The sequence below is a fragment of the Clarias gariepinus genome, chromosome 9 (genome assembly GCF_024256425.1).
Source record: "Clarias gariepinus isolate MV-2021 ecotype Netherlands chromosome 9, CGAR_prim_01v2, whole genome shotgun sequence".
Taxonomy (NCBI): domain Eukaryota; kingdom Metazoa; phylum Chordata; class Actinopteri; order Siluriformes; family Clariidae; genus Clarias; species Clarias gariepinus.
The window spans coordinates 36,879,440-36,894,402 of record NC_071108.1 but is presented as its reverse complement, the minus strand read 5'-3'; the positions used below and the strand labels follow the sequence as shown (position 1 = coordinate 36,894,402).

The 14,963-nt window shown below is 39.6% G+C and overlaps 2 protein-coding genes across 7 annotated transcripts in view; both read left to right on the top strand.

Annotated features, from left to right (window-relative positions):
- LOC128529953 (NLR family CARD domain-containing protein 3-like) overlaps window positions 1-7,876 on the top strand; it is a 29,146-nt gene extending 21,270 nt beyond the window's left edge. The window contains exons 7-8 of the mRNA XM_053503591.1: window positions 5,585-5,758; window positions 7,624-7,876. Of these exons, the coding sequence (XP_053359566.1) occupies window positions 5,585-5,758; window positions 7,624-7,804 (355 nt within the window). The 3' untranslated portion in view covers window positions 7,805-7,876. The remainder of the gene's footprint in view (window positions 1-5,584; window positions 5,759-7,623) is intronic.
- The window catches only part of LOC128529944 (NACHT, LRR and PYD domains-containing protein 12-like), a 143,886-nt gene that overhangs the window by 19,082 nt on the left and 109,841 nt on the right, over window positions 1-14,963 (top strand). For 5 of the 6 annotated variants that reach the window (XM_053503577.1, XM_053503580.1, XM_053503578.1 and 2 more), the window contains exons 1-5: window positions 10,852-10,912; window positions 11,376-11,492; window positions 11,912-11,966; window positions 12,142-12,346; window positions 12,498-14,271. In XM_053503577.1, coding sequence (XP_053359552.1) covers window positions 11,377-11,492; window positions 11,912-11,966; window positions 12,142-12,346; window positions 12,498-14,271 — 2,150 coding nt within the window. In that variant the 5' untranslated portion in view covers window positions 10,852-10,912; window position 11,376. Of the gene's footprint in view, window positions 1-10,851; window positions 10,913-11,375; window positions 11,493-11,911; window positions 11,967-12,141; window positions 12,347-12,497; window positions 14,272-14,963 lie in introns of those variants that run through there. The other variant, XM_053503581.1, reaches the window with a different exon arrangement.

Below are 14,963 nucleotides of genomic sequence, written 5' to 3'. Positions count from 1 at the left end.
CAATAGCCCACGTTTAAAAAAGCATTTTTATTTAGATTATAAAAAAATAATCCTGCATCTGTTTTAGGTGTTCCAGCTGCCACTGTTCTAAAATTCAAATTAAATTAAATCTTATTAGGATCAAATTTAAGCACAATAAATGTGTGAGCCAGTGAGGCAGTGAGCCTTTTGATTTTATCACTTGTAATTAGAAAAAACGCGTGTATGGATTTGTGTCATCTTATTTCTTGTGTTCTTTAAATTTATAGTAGATTTATTAACTGAAATAAATGACCATAAAATTAAAACAGTGTTAGGACGTTCTCCTGCGTCAGCAGATGTCGGTCTTTCAGCCCCGCTTGTGTTTTTGCGTTATTATAAGAATGAAATGCAGTAGACTGTTGTGATTTGTAACGGGTTCGACCCATGTTACTCAAACAACTCAGTTCAGGTGTAAGTAAATGGATAGAAAGTAAATGGCTGTGCTGTTTGGGGGAGGGACGTGCCAATGATTTGGTCGGCTCTGTGTGTGTGTGTGTGTGTGTGAGAGAGAGAGGGGGGTGTCGCGGTCGTTTTCAGTGAAACAAAGGCTCAGCTGAAAAATGTTAGGCACATCAGTCACTTAACCACCAATAAAAGGTATTTGAGTGTTATGATAGTTGTAATATAACAGATGCGCACTGAATACTAAACCTAAACCAGGCACGGAGATTATTGAACCAAGATAGCCCCCATACCCGTTTAAAAAAAAAAAAATACCAAAGAATATTATTGTGTATAGACTGATTAAAAACAATGCAATTTATGCTATCATAAGGAAAATAACAAGTTCTTCCATTCCAATGATTAAAAAAGGTAACAATGTCAACTTTAGAATCTAGAATCCAGGAGATAAAAATTACACAAATTGAAATCACTGAAAGTCAGCCTCAGATTCAAGAGGTTTTTAAAGTGGGGAGAAGTGCATTACAGTTTCTCTGAATGTATAGGTGAGAACAGCCGATTCACACCTGGGGAGGGTGAATAATTTGTATTGGAATGTTGTCTGGCATTGTAAAGCACTATAGTGACACTAAAAGAACAACCCAGGATTAATAGGAATTCTTATACTGCATAAACATTATTTAGCACAAAAAAAATTCCTCGCGCTCGGGAAAACTATGCGTGCGGTTGAGCGCTTTTTAGATTATAGGAAATTAAATCAAAGGGTTTTTATTTAGACTATTAAAAAAATAACCTGCGTCTATTTTTAGGCGTGCCAGCTGCCACTTTTTAGTTAGAAGTTGTCAATACAAAGCTTATAATGCCCACATGACATGATGGAATAAGGCACGGCTGGTGATGATTGGGGTTTGTTGGGTTACAGTGGATTTTACTACGCGGTGTGAGTGCAATGGCCATCCGTCTGCTCGCGCTGACTCTGCTCTCCGCGGATGGCCGGACCGGCCCCTCCCACCTCTCGCTCCTTTGAAGTCCCCGGGCGCGTTCCATTTGCCCTGCTTGCATGCCGCACTTCCGCGTTGTTGCACGCGCGCTGCATCCACAGTGCGTAGTAAAATCCACTGTAGCCCAACAAACCCCGAGTATTTTATAGCGCGGGGTGCAAGCCCGGGCAACGATAGCAACGATAGCTCACCAGTCATGTGTAATTCTGCGGTCCCGCTGCTTCGCATGTCTGAAGGGGAGGCCGCCTAACTAGTGAGCGAGGAGCGATATTGATTTGGGCGCACGCCGTGACAGGCTGAAAAAACTGTCAGATTAATGTGCAAAAACTATATAATAAAACTATATAAGACTACATGCCTTTATAAGACTCAACTTTTATTTAAGCGCACTCACAATAACGAAAAAACGTTGTGATTTTGTAAGTGTTGTGATTTTGTAAGTGTTGTAAGCTGCGCTGCTCTGTATTGTTTTTGGTGAACTTGAGCGCGTCAGAAAATGAACGCAAACGTTTTTTTAAATGGTCAGAGTCAGTCTGCTTGCTGTTTTCCCGACGCGTTCATAATCATTAGTCTACTTCTGCCGGTGCGCTCTGGAAAACTCCATGCATGCGGCTGAGCGCTGATTAAAACTATGGAGTAAATTAAAGAGGAGAATCACGATGCCGAGTCGAAGTCCTGAGCCCAAACCTTATTTAAATTAACTTAACAAATATTATAAGTGAAAAAACAATAGCCCATGTTTAGAAACCGTTTATAAATTCTTTCCGACATGAGTTGGCCCGGTGTTATGCGCAGAGCGCCGGGAGATTTCCTGAAGCTCTGAAATCACGGGGCATTTTTTCTAAATAGATGCTATCTTTAATAACTGATGGAGGTTTTGAGCTGTATACACACACATTCCTGCCTAAACAACTCTTAAAACTACACCTGTAACACAATAAACAGTAATATTTCAAACAGGAAAGAATAATGAATAAACCAGTTGTTGGGTCAAAATAACCCAACCAGGTGTTCATTTGTAAACTACATCTCATATGAGCCAACATGAGCAACCCAACAATGTGTTTAAAGTACCTGAAATAATCCAGAACTTAAATAACAATAAACCGATACAGAGATACGCTGTATAACGGTCACTGTTGTATTTACGGCAACGAGCGAAAATGTCACTTTGAGCCACCTGGCGGCCATTTTACGAATGACTTTGAAATGCAACTGATTTATTTTGGCCGCTGACGTTTTTACGCGGCGGTGAGCGCAACGGTAATAACCATTCCAATTGATCAACTACTGTATACGGCAGCAGAGGTCGTTTAAATCTAGTCAGTCGGAGCGCACTCCAAATCTGGCTGCTTTAATGTCTAACTTTCCGTTCTGCTTTAGTTTAAATCCAAGAAACTGGGACTCGTTTATGGAAGCAGCAGGTATTTTGCGACGTTGTAGATGTAAAAACAGTGATTCACGTGATAATTCTCTAACAGTTGTATCGTCATTGTTAAGCATGTTTAGAAAATGTCCTATTCTGGATGCGGTGTAAAGCCATTTAATATTTGGGGCGCCAAGACCTCCGTCTCTAGCGACTGAAAGATAATGTCCCGAGTCGTGCGGCTATTAAGACAAAACCATTTCCTCACCAGCTTAACCATTTCGTTGTTCATCGCTGACAATATACATTGTGGAATATGTACATTTGGGAAAAGATGTTGAATTTTAGCTACTGCGATTAGCCTGATGGCTTCAATCTTCATCATTATGGGGAGTGGGGCAGGATCAATTGGCCCAAGTCTTTGGGTATATTCTTGACACAGCTCTGAGATCTGTTCCTCCCAGTCGCCACTGACGTTAAATTTATGGCCCAAATAAGGATATGTTTCGTGACGATCATACAACCGGATACATTTCTGCATTAATAAAAAGTAGGGGGCTTGTCAGACTTTGCTTTATACCATCTGTTTCCTCCACTTTGTCTTTCATAAAATGCAGCACATTTTGTGTGTTTGATGTCTAAACCTGACCACCTTAAGAACTCATCTGTGGGGTGGAGCATGTTGGAAATTACACTTTCATCTCTTGAGGAGATTTTCACATCATCCGCATAACCTTGCACTGGGTTTGGGAATCCCACACCTGCTGGTGCACACTGGCACAACCACTTCACCCAGGAGTTAATCGCCAGAATGAAATTGATGGCGCTCCATGGGCACCCTGTTTTGATGCCAATTTTAAGTGGTATGGGATCGGTTAGGGCACTTCCACATATGACCTGGATGTAGGAGTTATTATAAACATCTTTAATTACATCTGCATACAGCTGTGGTAGTCCTATTTCGTCTAATGCATGAAACATGACATCGTGGGGCAATGTGCCAAATGCATCACGAAAATCCAAAAAGACAGTGAAGAACTTGGTAGATGAGTGTTTGAAATCATCAATTCCCGTTTTAAGACAGAAGACATGTTCATTCATCCCCTGCCTATTAATATAAGCTTTTTGCTTTGGTGAGAGTATCCCTGTCTCTACTAACCAAGGGAGTATTCGTGACAGCATACATTTCATAAACACCTTATAAATTGTAGGTAGTAAGGAAATGTCTCTCCAAGTAGACAGGTCTTCAGGAATATTATCTTTTTTGGGGATACGGTGTATCAAGGCTCCTTTCCATGATTCTGGAACTTTACCGTTTTCCAGACAGATGTTAAATATATTGGTCAGAATTGGGCACACCATTAGTTTAGTAGTTTTCAGCGTTTCACAAGTCCACTTGCTTTATTATTGGGGAGGTCATTAACCACTTTCTCCACTTCAGTGACAGTGAACAGTGAAGTGTTACGCTGGCTAGATAGTATGGGGAAAAAACGATCCAGTCCATGGCGGTGCATTTAACACGCCTTCAAGCCTCTCAGGCGTGCATTTAGAAATATAATAGTTCTGCACAGATAAAATATTATTTGTGCCGACTGGTACATTTGGATATGTACTGTTGTTGAGGATAATTTGGATTGCTCTAGATTGTCTATTCTGCCATAAATATGCAAGTTTATCTTTGCCCACCTGCTTTTGATGATGGGTTTCACTCCGTGGTGCCCCCAGTGCTGGCTGAACGATGTCCCGCAAAAAACGCAACTCCGCCTCAATCCAGCCAGCGAGGCAATCCACTGTCTAGGCCTCAGGAAGGCCTCCACTGACTCGCGGCATTTTCTTCAGTACACGGATTGTGAACTTCAACAAAGGTAATCCAAACTGCCTTCCATTTTGCAGATTAATTGTAAAAGTACCGTTCTTAAAGTATACTCCATTTAATTTTCGGCGTTTTTCCCGAGAAGAGGAAGTTATGTTTATCCTCGAGATGTTTCGTGTCCAAGGTCTTTCTAAATGCTCTCTCCTGCTTTTGGAATAAAATCCACTCATCTTGGCTCAGTGTTCTCACAGTGGTCGAAACGTCTGTGTAGCTTCCACCCGCTGGGTGATTGAGCACAGGATCGTGACTAATCCAGCTTTTTTTGTAAATCCTGCCGGTCTGGAGCGCGTCTTTAAACGCGCTCTTTACTGTTGTTATAAGGCACATTGTCAAAAGTAGTAGCCAAAAGTCAACCATGACAAAATACACTTCCCTGCATTAACGCTGGCAGTTACAACGGGTGTTGCTGTTAGAGAATCATGCAGGTGTGCAGGTGTAAACCTTCCCCATATGATACCCCTGGGGAAGGGGGGGTGCGGTGTTGTATACTCAGATATCCTGAATACTGTGTTGGTTTTGTTACTTATTAATTTCTGATTATCGGTTTATATGAAGGTAAATCCAGGACGGAGCTTTTTCCAGAAAGATCATATAACAGGTCACCATGAGATACATTGTCCGCCATTTTACATTTTGTAAATCATACAATGATCCTCCCCTCCATAATGTTCACATTTATTATTAATGTTACTGTACAGTTTTAAAGTATCTGCTCTTCAGAATAAGGAATAAATGAATGAGTATCTGGTGCTGGCAAGAGCAGAAAGTCCAGTCTGGTTAACAGCTCGTCCAGCTCAATGTTACTAAACCAGATGGAAAGTAAAGCATGTGGCTTTATTAACAGTGTGTGTGTGTGTGTGTGTGTGTGTGTGTGTGTGTGTATGAGATCAGTGTTCTCATATTTCATCATTTCTCTTCCAGTCTGTGGAACTGTAACCTGACAGATGAAAGCTGTAGAGTTCTGTCCTCAGTTCTCAGCTCAAACTCCTCCAGACTGAGAGAACTGGACCTGAGTTACAATAACCTGCAGGATTCAGGAGTGAAGCTGCTCTCTGCTGGACTGAAGAATCCACACTGTACACTGGAGATACTGAGGTATCCACACACACACACACACACACACACAAAAGAGTTGGGTTATATGCAGTTTCTGCTACCTTTAAACCTTCCCCATATGATACCCCTGGGGGCGGGGTTAGGGGGGCGTCGAGAGGGGGGGGGGGTGGTATGCTGCGGTGCTGTATACTCAGATATCCCCAATTCTGTGTTGGTTTTGTTACTTATTTATTTCTGATTATTAGTTTATATGAAGGTAGATGTTCTTGTGTATGAATTTGTGGATACACACATGCACGCTCGAATGTTATCGAACGTTTAACGTTCCAGACTTTTTAACGTCTGGAAAACAAAATTTCTGAATTCCATGATTTTATTTTATAATATCCTGGAATACAGTATTTACATTTTACCGCCCGACCCTACTGTATCGCACACACACACACACACACACACACACACACAATCACACACTGTTAGAAATTTAAGAATTTAAAAATCTGGTTTTCCAGACCTGAAAAACTCCCAAAAAATAAAAATAAAAAAGGTTTGCAATTTGTTTTTTAAAATAAAAAAAAACCTGTTTATACTTTGCCAATTTTCTATAAAGCGGCACTGCAAGACTTTCCATTAGCGTTTGAGTTTTAGGGTAAAACCCCAACACAAACAAGTTACCGCTGTTGGTACTTGAGCAAAGACTCAGGTGTCAAAAGTGATTTAAAAAAAAGGGCAAAACTTGCAGTTCCCTATGAAAGCAAATCAGTCTCATTAATAATTCACACAAAATGTTCAGGTGCACATGCGTATCCCAATTCGTAATAAAAAATATATTCACAAACAACCCACATGCACAAAATAAATATATATATATTCAAAATATACATTTCACAAATGTAAAACACAATTCACGGATGTACAACTGTGTACAAATTTTTGAATGTTTAAAATTCACGAGTGTATCATGGACTGTGAAAATCATCCTTTGTGTGTGTGTGTGTGTGTGTGTGTGTGTGTGTGCGCAAGACACCCTCTCCCTCTTCTCGTCTTACACAGTAACCCTTCCTCCTCTCTTATTTGTGTGGGACGACTTTCACACACATACACTAACAGAAACACTGCCTTATCGGAAAAATTAACAAGAAACATCTCTGACACTCGATTGAGCGACACACTAACAAAATCACTGCTGTAAAGTAGGAATAAAACAAATTCGAGAGAAGACGAAAGGAGGACGTGTGTGTGTGAAGGCAAGAGGAGGAGGGGTGTGTGTGTGTGAAGGGGCACGGTGTCCAATGACGCGCTCACACATAACGGAATCAGTGTAGACTGATAGAGAGAGAGAAAGTGGATTTTTAACCTCTTTAATGAGACTTTATTTTGCTTTACATGCGCGCACACATGTGTTCTAATAAACAGTACACACGCACAGTACACACACGCCACACAAAATGAAAGATGCTTTACACGCACACACGTGGCCAAGTGTTATAGTAAACAGTACACGCGCGAGCAGGGGACATGATTACCCACAATTCCACATCACAAGATGGAGAAAAACCATTGGTTTAGTTGTGATCATGTGACGCTCGACATCAAAACATGAAGTGCAAGTGTGATACATGATACTCGTACTTCACAATTCTAATCACAAAACTTTCTAAAAAAAAACCTATTTCCCAGGTCTGGAAAACTACATTTCTAAATTCCATGAGGTTTTAATAAACAGCTCACATTACACAGCAGATTTTTTTTTTCATGATGGTTTGATTTAAATACCGTGAGATCCGGTATTTAACCAAAAAATTTAACCACACACATACACACACACACACACACACGCACACACACACACACACATTGTGATGTACAGTACACTGTAACTGTGAGATGTTTTTTCTCTGCAGGTTGTGTAGGTGTATTATTACAGATGAAGGTTGTGCTGCTTTGGCTTCAGCTCTGAGGTCGAACTCCTCATCACACCTGAGAGAACTGAATCTAATGGACAATAAAATAGGAGACTCAAGAGTGAAGCTGCTCTCTGATCTACAGGAGGATCCAGACTGTAAACTGGAGACACTACAGTAAGTTACATGTGTCTGTGTTAATGAAGTTGAATTTCCAGGTCATGTGATTTATTCCCATGTGATATTGGATACATTGTGTTTCAGATTGTATAAATGATGTAACAGTATTTAAATGAGATACTACAGGTGTTGTATGTGGAGTGACTACTGTAACTGAAGTTATTAGAGGATTAACTGTAACCTCTCAACAGTCACTTCCAAAAGCCTCCAGGACAGGAGGTCTGATGTACAATAATCTCAATAAATGTACAGCAGATTAAATACACACACAGTATAAAAGCCAGTATTATACAAATATTAATACTCATTTAGATTAGATTCAGTGAGTTGAGTTCTCAGCTATACTCAGATTATTACATTAGAAAACTTTGGCTAAACTTCCACAAATACAGTATATTACCTGCTCTTCAGGTCTCATCATTTTACACGTGACCTTCAGGTTGCTGTACACATTGACACATTGTAGTGCATTGACTCCACCCGGGCTTTAGTCTTCTACACACTTTTACACAAATAAATCTTTCTGTCCTGTTCTGTGTCTTACAGCATTAACACCATACCTCAGCAGCACTAACAGGAGACCCACCTCAACCCTACTTTCCAACATAAAGGACTTTTTCTCCTGGAGTGGATAATAAATTATTCCTATTCAGATGTTGGAGCGTAACAACAGCCACACTGAACACAGAGATATAATTACAGTGATTAACAGATCCAGAGGTTTTAGCTCCATAGAGGCAATTTTTTAGGTTTATATTTTATCTCTTTGTGCATGTTGTCTTAGTTTGGTGTTGGACTGAAATGTGTTTCTCTACAAATCTTTGACTTTTAGATATTTAGAAAATCAGAAATATTTTTGACTTTTTTTCTGTTTGCTAATCTGTATTTTTATTGTGCATTTTCTACACTATAACATGTTATAACACTATAACACATTACATCGGTAATTATGAGGCAGATTTTATTCATAAGTTCAACAGATTTAATTTTTTACAAGGTTACAAAAAAGCACTACTATAGTTTATTTGTGTTCAACAAAACGCCCGGTTGTCTCACCAACACACAAGCTAAAATGTAAACTGTTGTGTGAACACAGATAGACATTAGTATTAGAGTATACAGGTACAGTATTAGTTTAAACCTGGTGTGTTGATTCTGTTACACAGAGACTGAAAACAGGCCGAGAGCTACGGAGCCGTTATACCACAAGCAAAGTACATGAGATTTAATAATAACACATTAGACAATACATTCTATAGCTTAAAGTATGTACTTAATTACAAACTACCTAATAAAAACCAGAAAATAAAATAATAACAATAATAACGGAGCTTCCAAGCCTGAATTCAAACTAGAAGCGAAGGACTGGGGAGCCAATCAGAAAACAGACAGTCCGAATGTGCCCGCCTCCGGTTTCTGATTGGCTGGTGTTGCCCCTACTCTAGTCTCTGGTTGGCTGGAATTATTGCAGCGTTATAACGCTCCTGCAGTTCGTGCAAGTGTACAGCAGCTTTATGATAGTGAGCGAACGGCAGAGAGAGAGTTCAAACACAAGTTAGATCTTCAACGTGATCTTGAAAACGAGTTTGAGAGCGAGTCAGCATGCGGACAAAAGAGTAGTGCACTAAATATAAGCATAAATAAGTACATATGAATAAGTATATTCAAATTTAACTGAAATGTAATATTGTATCCTGTATATTGTTTTAATGATTATTACAAGTATATATTTTAAATATTCCGAAAATAAATTGAAAAACTAAGTTTAAATAAGTGTGCTTTGGAAATTATACTGATCTTTCACTTTAAGTATATTTTCCTATAATATTTTTTGGAAAGTGTACTATAATATATTTTTAGGTATGTTTAAAGTTTAATTCCCAAAAAATTGTAAAAGCATGATTTTATTATTCTTTTTACATATTAAATGATGGTACAACTTTTTGATAGTATATTTGCAATGTACTATCAAAGATTTTAATATATTTTTAATACACTAAAGTGTATTTTTTCACTAGGGCACCGAGTCTTTAGTCTTTTGACTAAAATGTACTTAAGTTTTAGTCACATATTAGTATTAGTGATCTAAGATCCATAAACAATCATTAAAAATAAATTGTGCATTTAATAATACAACAACAATCATCTGTTATTAATTGTTAGGCCATTTTATTATTTAAATATTTCTAAAGACAGTTTCAGTAAAATGATTTGTAATTTGTCTAATAAAAGATTAGTCAGTAGACTACAAACAATGTGCTTTCAGTGTCTTTTCAGACTATCTCTACAACACATCTGTGCTAAATGGCTGTCCAAACCAGGCTGTCATGTTCCTGTCAGAATGCTCTCTGTGTTGGAGGTATAAAAGTTCTCTTGGAGGGCAGTGTAAGGTCCTTCAATCGTTAAAAAAGTGGTAGAGACGCTGTCAGGTCTTCTTGTGGTGTTGATGTGACCTTGATGAGTCAACAGCGTGATGTCAACAGCAAAGTGATGGTTGAGTTAATAGTGGCCACACATTTATAAAATGAGTAGATAGGGGGCTCAGGACACAACCCTGAAGGTGTCCTCTGCTGAAGGTCAGGGAGACTGAGAAATGTCTGCCTAACCGTACTACAGATTGTCTGGTTAGGCAGACACTGATGAGCACTGTAAATTCCCAGGTTATCCAACTTATTGAGAAAATAAAAATGTTGTTTTAGATCAGTGAGCTGGATGGTTGGGAAAACACCAAACTCTTTCTGAACTTCCTGTCAGACTGAAAGAAAACTTTTTTCTTATCATAGTTTTGAAAATTCACTATAATAATATCACAAAAAATTCATTGATAAGAAGGTTAATGTTTAAGGTATTTTGTTATCGATATGATCGTTGCTAAAGTACAGTACACATGCTGTAGTTCAGGGGTAACAAACTGGATACGGAAAGGGTCCATGTTGATTCAGGCATTTAATCCAACCAAGCAGAAGCTACTCCTGATTAAGAAGTCATTCTTGGCTTTCATCAGACTATCAGGCGTACTGTAGCTTGAGTCAGATGATGAAGTGGAAGTGAAACTCAGCAGCTCCATTTTATGTCGAGGAAAAATAAATCTTTCAGCAGTAAACACACGGTGAGTATCTAAACCTAGAGCTGGAATATATCATCTGTCTGAATTTACTCTACATACACAACATGTTTAGGGGGTTTTACTGAAAATTAAATAAACACAGTTTGTTTTTAACCCTGATATGATGATGATGATTTACTGTAAGGGAATGTGTGTCCTGTTTTAATCTGTAGTTCAACAGGAAACTTGTAAATATGTAAATATAATACATAAATAACAATAAATAAAATAGGTATTAATGTTGCTTTTTGTCATTTACCACTATTTTTCCACAGTGTTTATTTATTAGTTTTGTTAGTGTTATTATTAAACACACACTCTCGTGTTATTTGCTGATGATTAAACTGAGTGTGTTTGAGGTTCTGTACAACAATAAATAAAATTTTATACAATAATCCACAAACAATCCACATAACATTATCATTACATTACTTTTATGTAATCTGTAATAATATCTGTGCTGTAGAATGATGGAGGGAAAGAGATCAGACTCAGCAGAACCCAGCTGTGTGTCCATGAAGAGTGACGCGTCAATGGATCCTCCACTTAAGTTCAGAGACAGAGACAGTTCTCCTGATGTGAGGTCAGTACAGTGAGGTGTGTTACAGCAGTGTTCCACCTGATCAAACTCACTTGTCTCATTATGAAGGCCTTCATCAGCTTTATCAGGTGTTGAAGCAGTAAAACACTAAAGTGTGCAGTGCTGCAGCTCTCAGACTGGCAGTGAGGAAAAACTGCTTTAAGACTTCAGTTCAGCCTGCAGTCCCTGAGCTGGAGACTCACAACTACACAACTACTGTTACAGCTGTTACTACTGTTACACACCACATTCACCACTATACAACTGTTTAATTCACTCATACGGTAGTGTCAGTGAGGAAGTCCTCACATCAGTGTAGTGTGTGTTTATCTGTATATTTATCGGTGCATGTTTTCTGGTGTGTGTGTGTGTTGTGAAGCTTTGTATAGATAGTCTATATCATGTATTTTATTTGTTCACAGACAACGAAAGAAGAAAACAAATATAAGAAGAAATCAGCTGAACTCCATATTCAAGGTGTGTGTGTGTGCGTACAGTTGTATCTGTGTGCTGGAGCATTATGGGTAATCAGACAGAATTTCAATGTAACTGTGGTAACAGAAAGAGACTTTTCTTCTCTATATAAAATAAAAGTCTCTCTCACTGTGTAAGATTATAATATCTCCATATGTTCCTGTGTGTTTCGAACCAGGAGCTGGAACACAAAGTCATCACCCTGATAAAGAACGAGCTAAACAGGTTTAGGGAGCTTCTGAGTCCAGATTACCCAGCATGCACTGAAAGGGAGGTGGAGGATGAGGAGGATCTGCACAGTGTCAGAGAGGGAGCGCTGAAGATCACACTGCACGTCCTGAAGAACATGAACCTCACAGATCTCGCTAACACACTGCAGAACAGTAAGAGCTCTAAAACATGTTCCACTTTCAGTAAACATGACCAACACGCCCACTTTTCAGTTTTCTTTTTAAAACAAAGGCATCCATTAGCAGTAATTATGGTATTTTATTTTTGCTTTGCTAAGTTTATGTTTATTCCTTTGGGTATTAGAGTGTACAGTCTCTGAGTCTCAGCCAAAACTCAAATCCAGTCTGAAAGAGAGGTTTATGAGAATTTATGAAGGAATCTCACAGCATGGAAGCTCAGCTCTTCTGAATGAGATCTACACAGAGCTCTACATCACAGAGGGTTGGAGTGGAGACGTCTGTAATGAACATGAGGTGAGACTGCTCGAGACAGCATCCAGGACACCAGTAACACAGGAGAAACCCATCAAATGTAATGATCTCTTTAAAGACAAGTCCATCAGAAGTGTGCTGACTAAAGGAGTTGCTGGAATTGGAAAAACTGTCTCTGTGCAGAAGTTCATTCTGGACTGGGCTGAAGGAAAAGCAAATCAGGACGTCACCTTCATGTTTCCACTTTCCTTTAGAGAGCTGAATCTGATGAGGGAGAAACATCTCAGTTTGATGGACCTTCTTCATCACTTTTTCCCAGAAATGAGAGAAGTAGAATTAATAAATTGTGACTTCTACAAGGTCCTGTTCATCTTCGACGGTCTGGATGAGTGCCGACTTCCTCTAAATTTCCAGGAGAATAAGAGAGTGTGTGATGTGACGGATTCAGACTCAGTGAATGTGCTCCTGACAAACCTCATCAAGGGGAACCTGCTTTCCTCTGCTCTCCTCTGGATCACCTCTCGACCAGGAGCAGCCAATCAGATCCCTCCTGAGTGTGTAGACCAGGTAACAGAGGTACGAGGGTTCAGTGATCCTCAGAAAGACGAGTACTTCAGGAAAAGCATCAGTGATCAGAGCCTGGCCAATAAAATCATCTCACACATGAAGTCTTCAAGAAGCCTCTACATCATGTGCCACATCCCAGTCTTCTGCTGGATCTCAGCCACTGTTCTAGAGAGAATGTTGGGTGAAGCAGAGAGTGGAGAGTTTCCCAAGACTCTGACTCAAATGTTCATACACTTCCTGGTCTTTCAGATCAAACACAAGAACCAAAAGTACCATCAGAAATGTGACCCTGATCCTCAGCAGACCAGAGAGAGTATCCTGGCACTGGGAAAACTGGCTTTCCAACAGCTGGAGAAAGGAAACCTGATCTTCTATGAGGAAGACCTGAGAGAGTGTGGCATTGATGTCAGAGAAGTGTCAGTGTATTCTGGAGTGTGTACTCAGATCTCGAGAGAGGAGTTTGGGCTTCACCTGGGGAAGGTCTTCAGCTTTGTACATCTGAGTGTTCAGGAGTTTCTGGCTGCTTTATATGCATTTCTCTCCTTCATCAAAGAAAATGTAACAGAAAAACAAACCTCTGACCTGTCTGATCTTTTCATCAAGTCAAACATGTCTGATTTCCTCAGGTGTGCAGTGGACAAGGCCTTACAGAGTGAGAATGGACACCTGGACCTGTTCCTCCGCTTCCTCCTGGGTCTCTCACTGGAGTCCAATCTGATTCTCTTACGAGGCTTAATGCCACAGACAGGAAGCAGCTCTCACAGCAAACAGGAAACAGTCGAGTACATCAAGGAGAAGATCAGGGAGAATCCATCTCCAGAGAAATCCATCAATCTGTTCCACTGTCTGAATGAACTGAATGATCTGTCTCTAGTGCAGGAAGTACAAACTTACCTGAAGGATGACAATTACTGGCATCTCAGTGGAGTCAGTCTCTTTCCTGCTCAGTGGCCAGCTCTGGTGTTTGTGTTACTGACCTCAGATCAGAAGCCGGATGAGTTTCATTTGTGGAAATATGACCCATCAGAGGAATGTCTTCTGAATCTTCTGCCTGTGGTCAAAGCGTCCAGAAAAGCTGTGTGAGTATTTTATTATAAATGTATTACTGCATGATTTGTTATTGTAATGTAACACTGAACTGCACTTTGTGGTTTATTGTGGGTTAATAGATTATTTAATCATCTTTATACAATCATTTGGGACATTTAAAAGGAAACAGTTAGACTTTTTACACTAATACGTTATATCTGTACGTAAACACTTCACCTGGACTCCAGCTGCTCCTCTAAATGTACTGATGTGGGGTCCTGTCCTCTGATTTCTGTGTGTGTGTGTGTGTGTGTGTGTGTGTGAGAGAGAGAGTGAGAAAAAGATTAAAAATAAATAAATAATAATAATAAAAAGATTTTAACACAGAAATGTTGGACTACTGAACAGTATGAACATGGACAGCACTCAGTACTTGGTCATGCAAATATTTGGCCTTTTTTATAGCCTAACATTATTATTATTATTATTATTGTTAATAAAATTTGCTAAGCGGCCTCTGAGTGGCGCAGTGGTAAAGTGCTCGCCCTATCATCCAGATATCGCGTGTTCGATTCCTGGGTGATGCTGTAACCTCTCGCAGCCGGAGGTCTAGAAAGAGCTGATTGGCCTAGCTCTCTTAAAGGGGAGGGATGAGAGGTACTTAGTGCTTCCACATTAATCACGGCTCTACAGCCAATTAGGGGCATCTGTTCCCCGAGTGTGTTACTCTGCCCCCAACAGT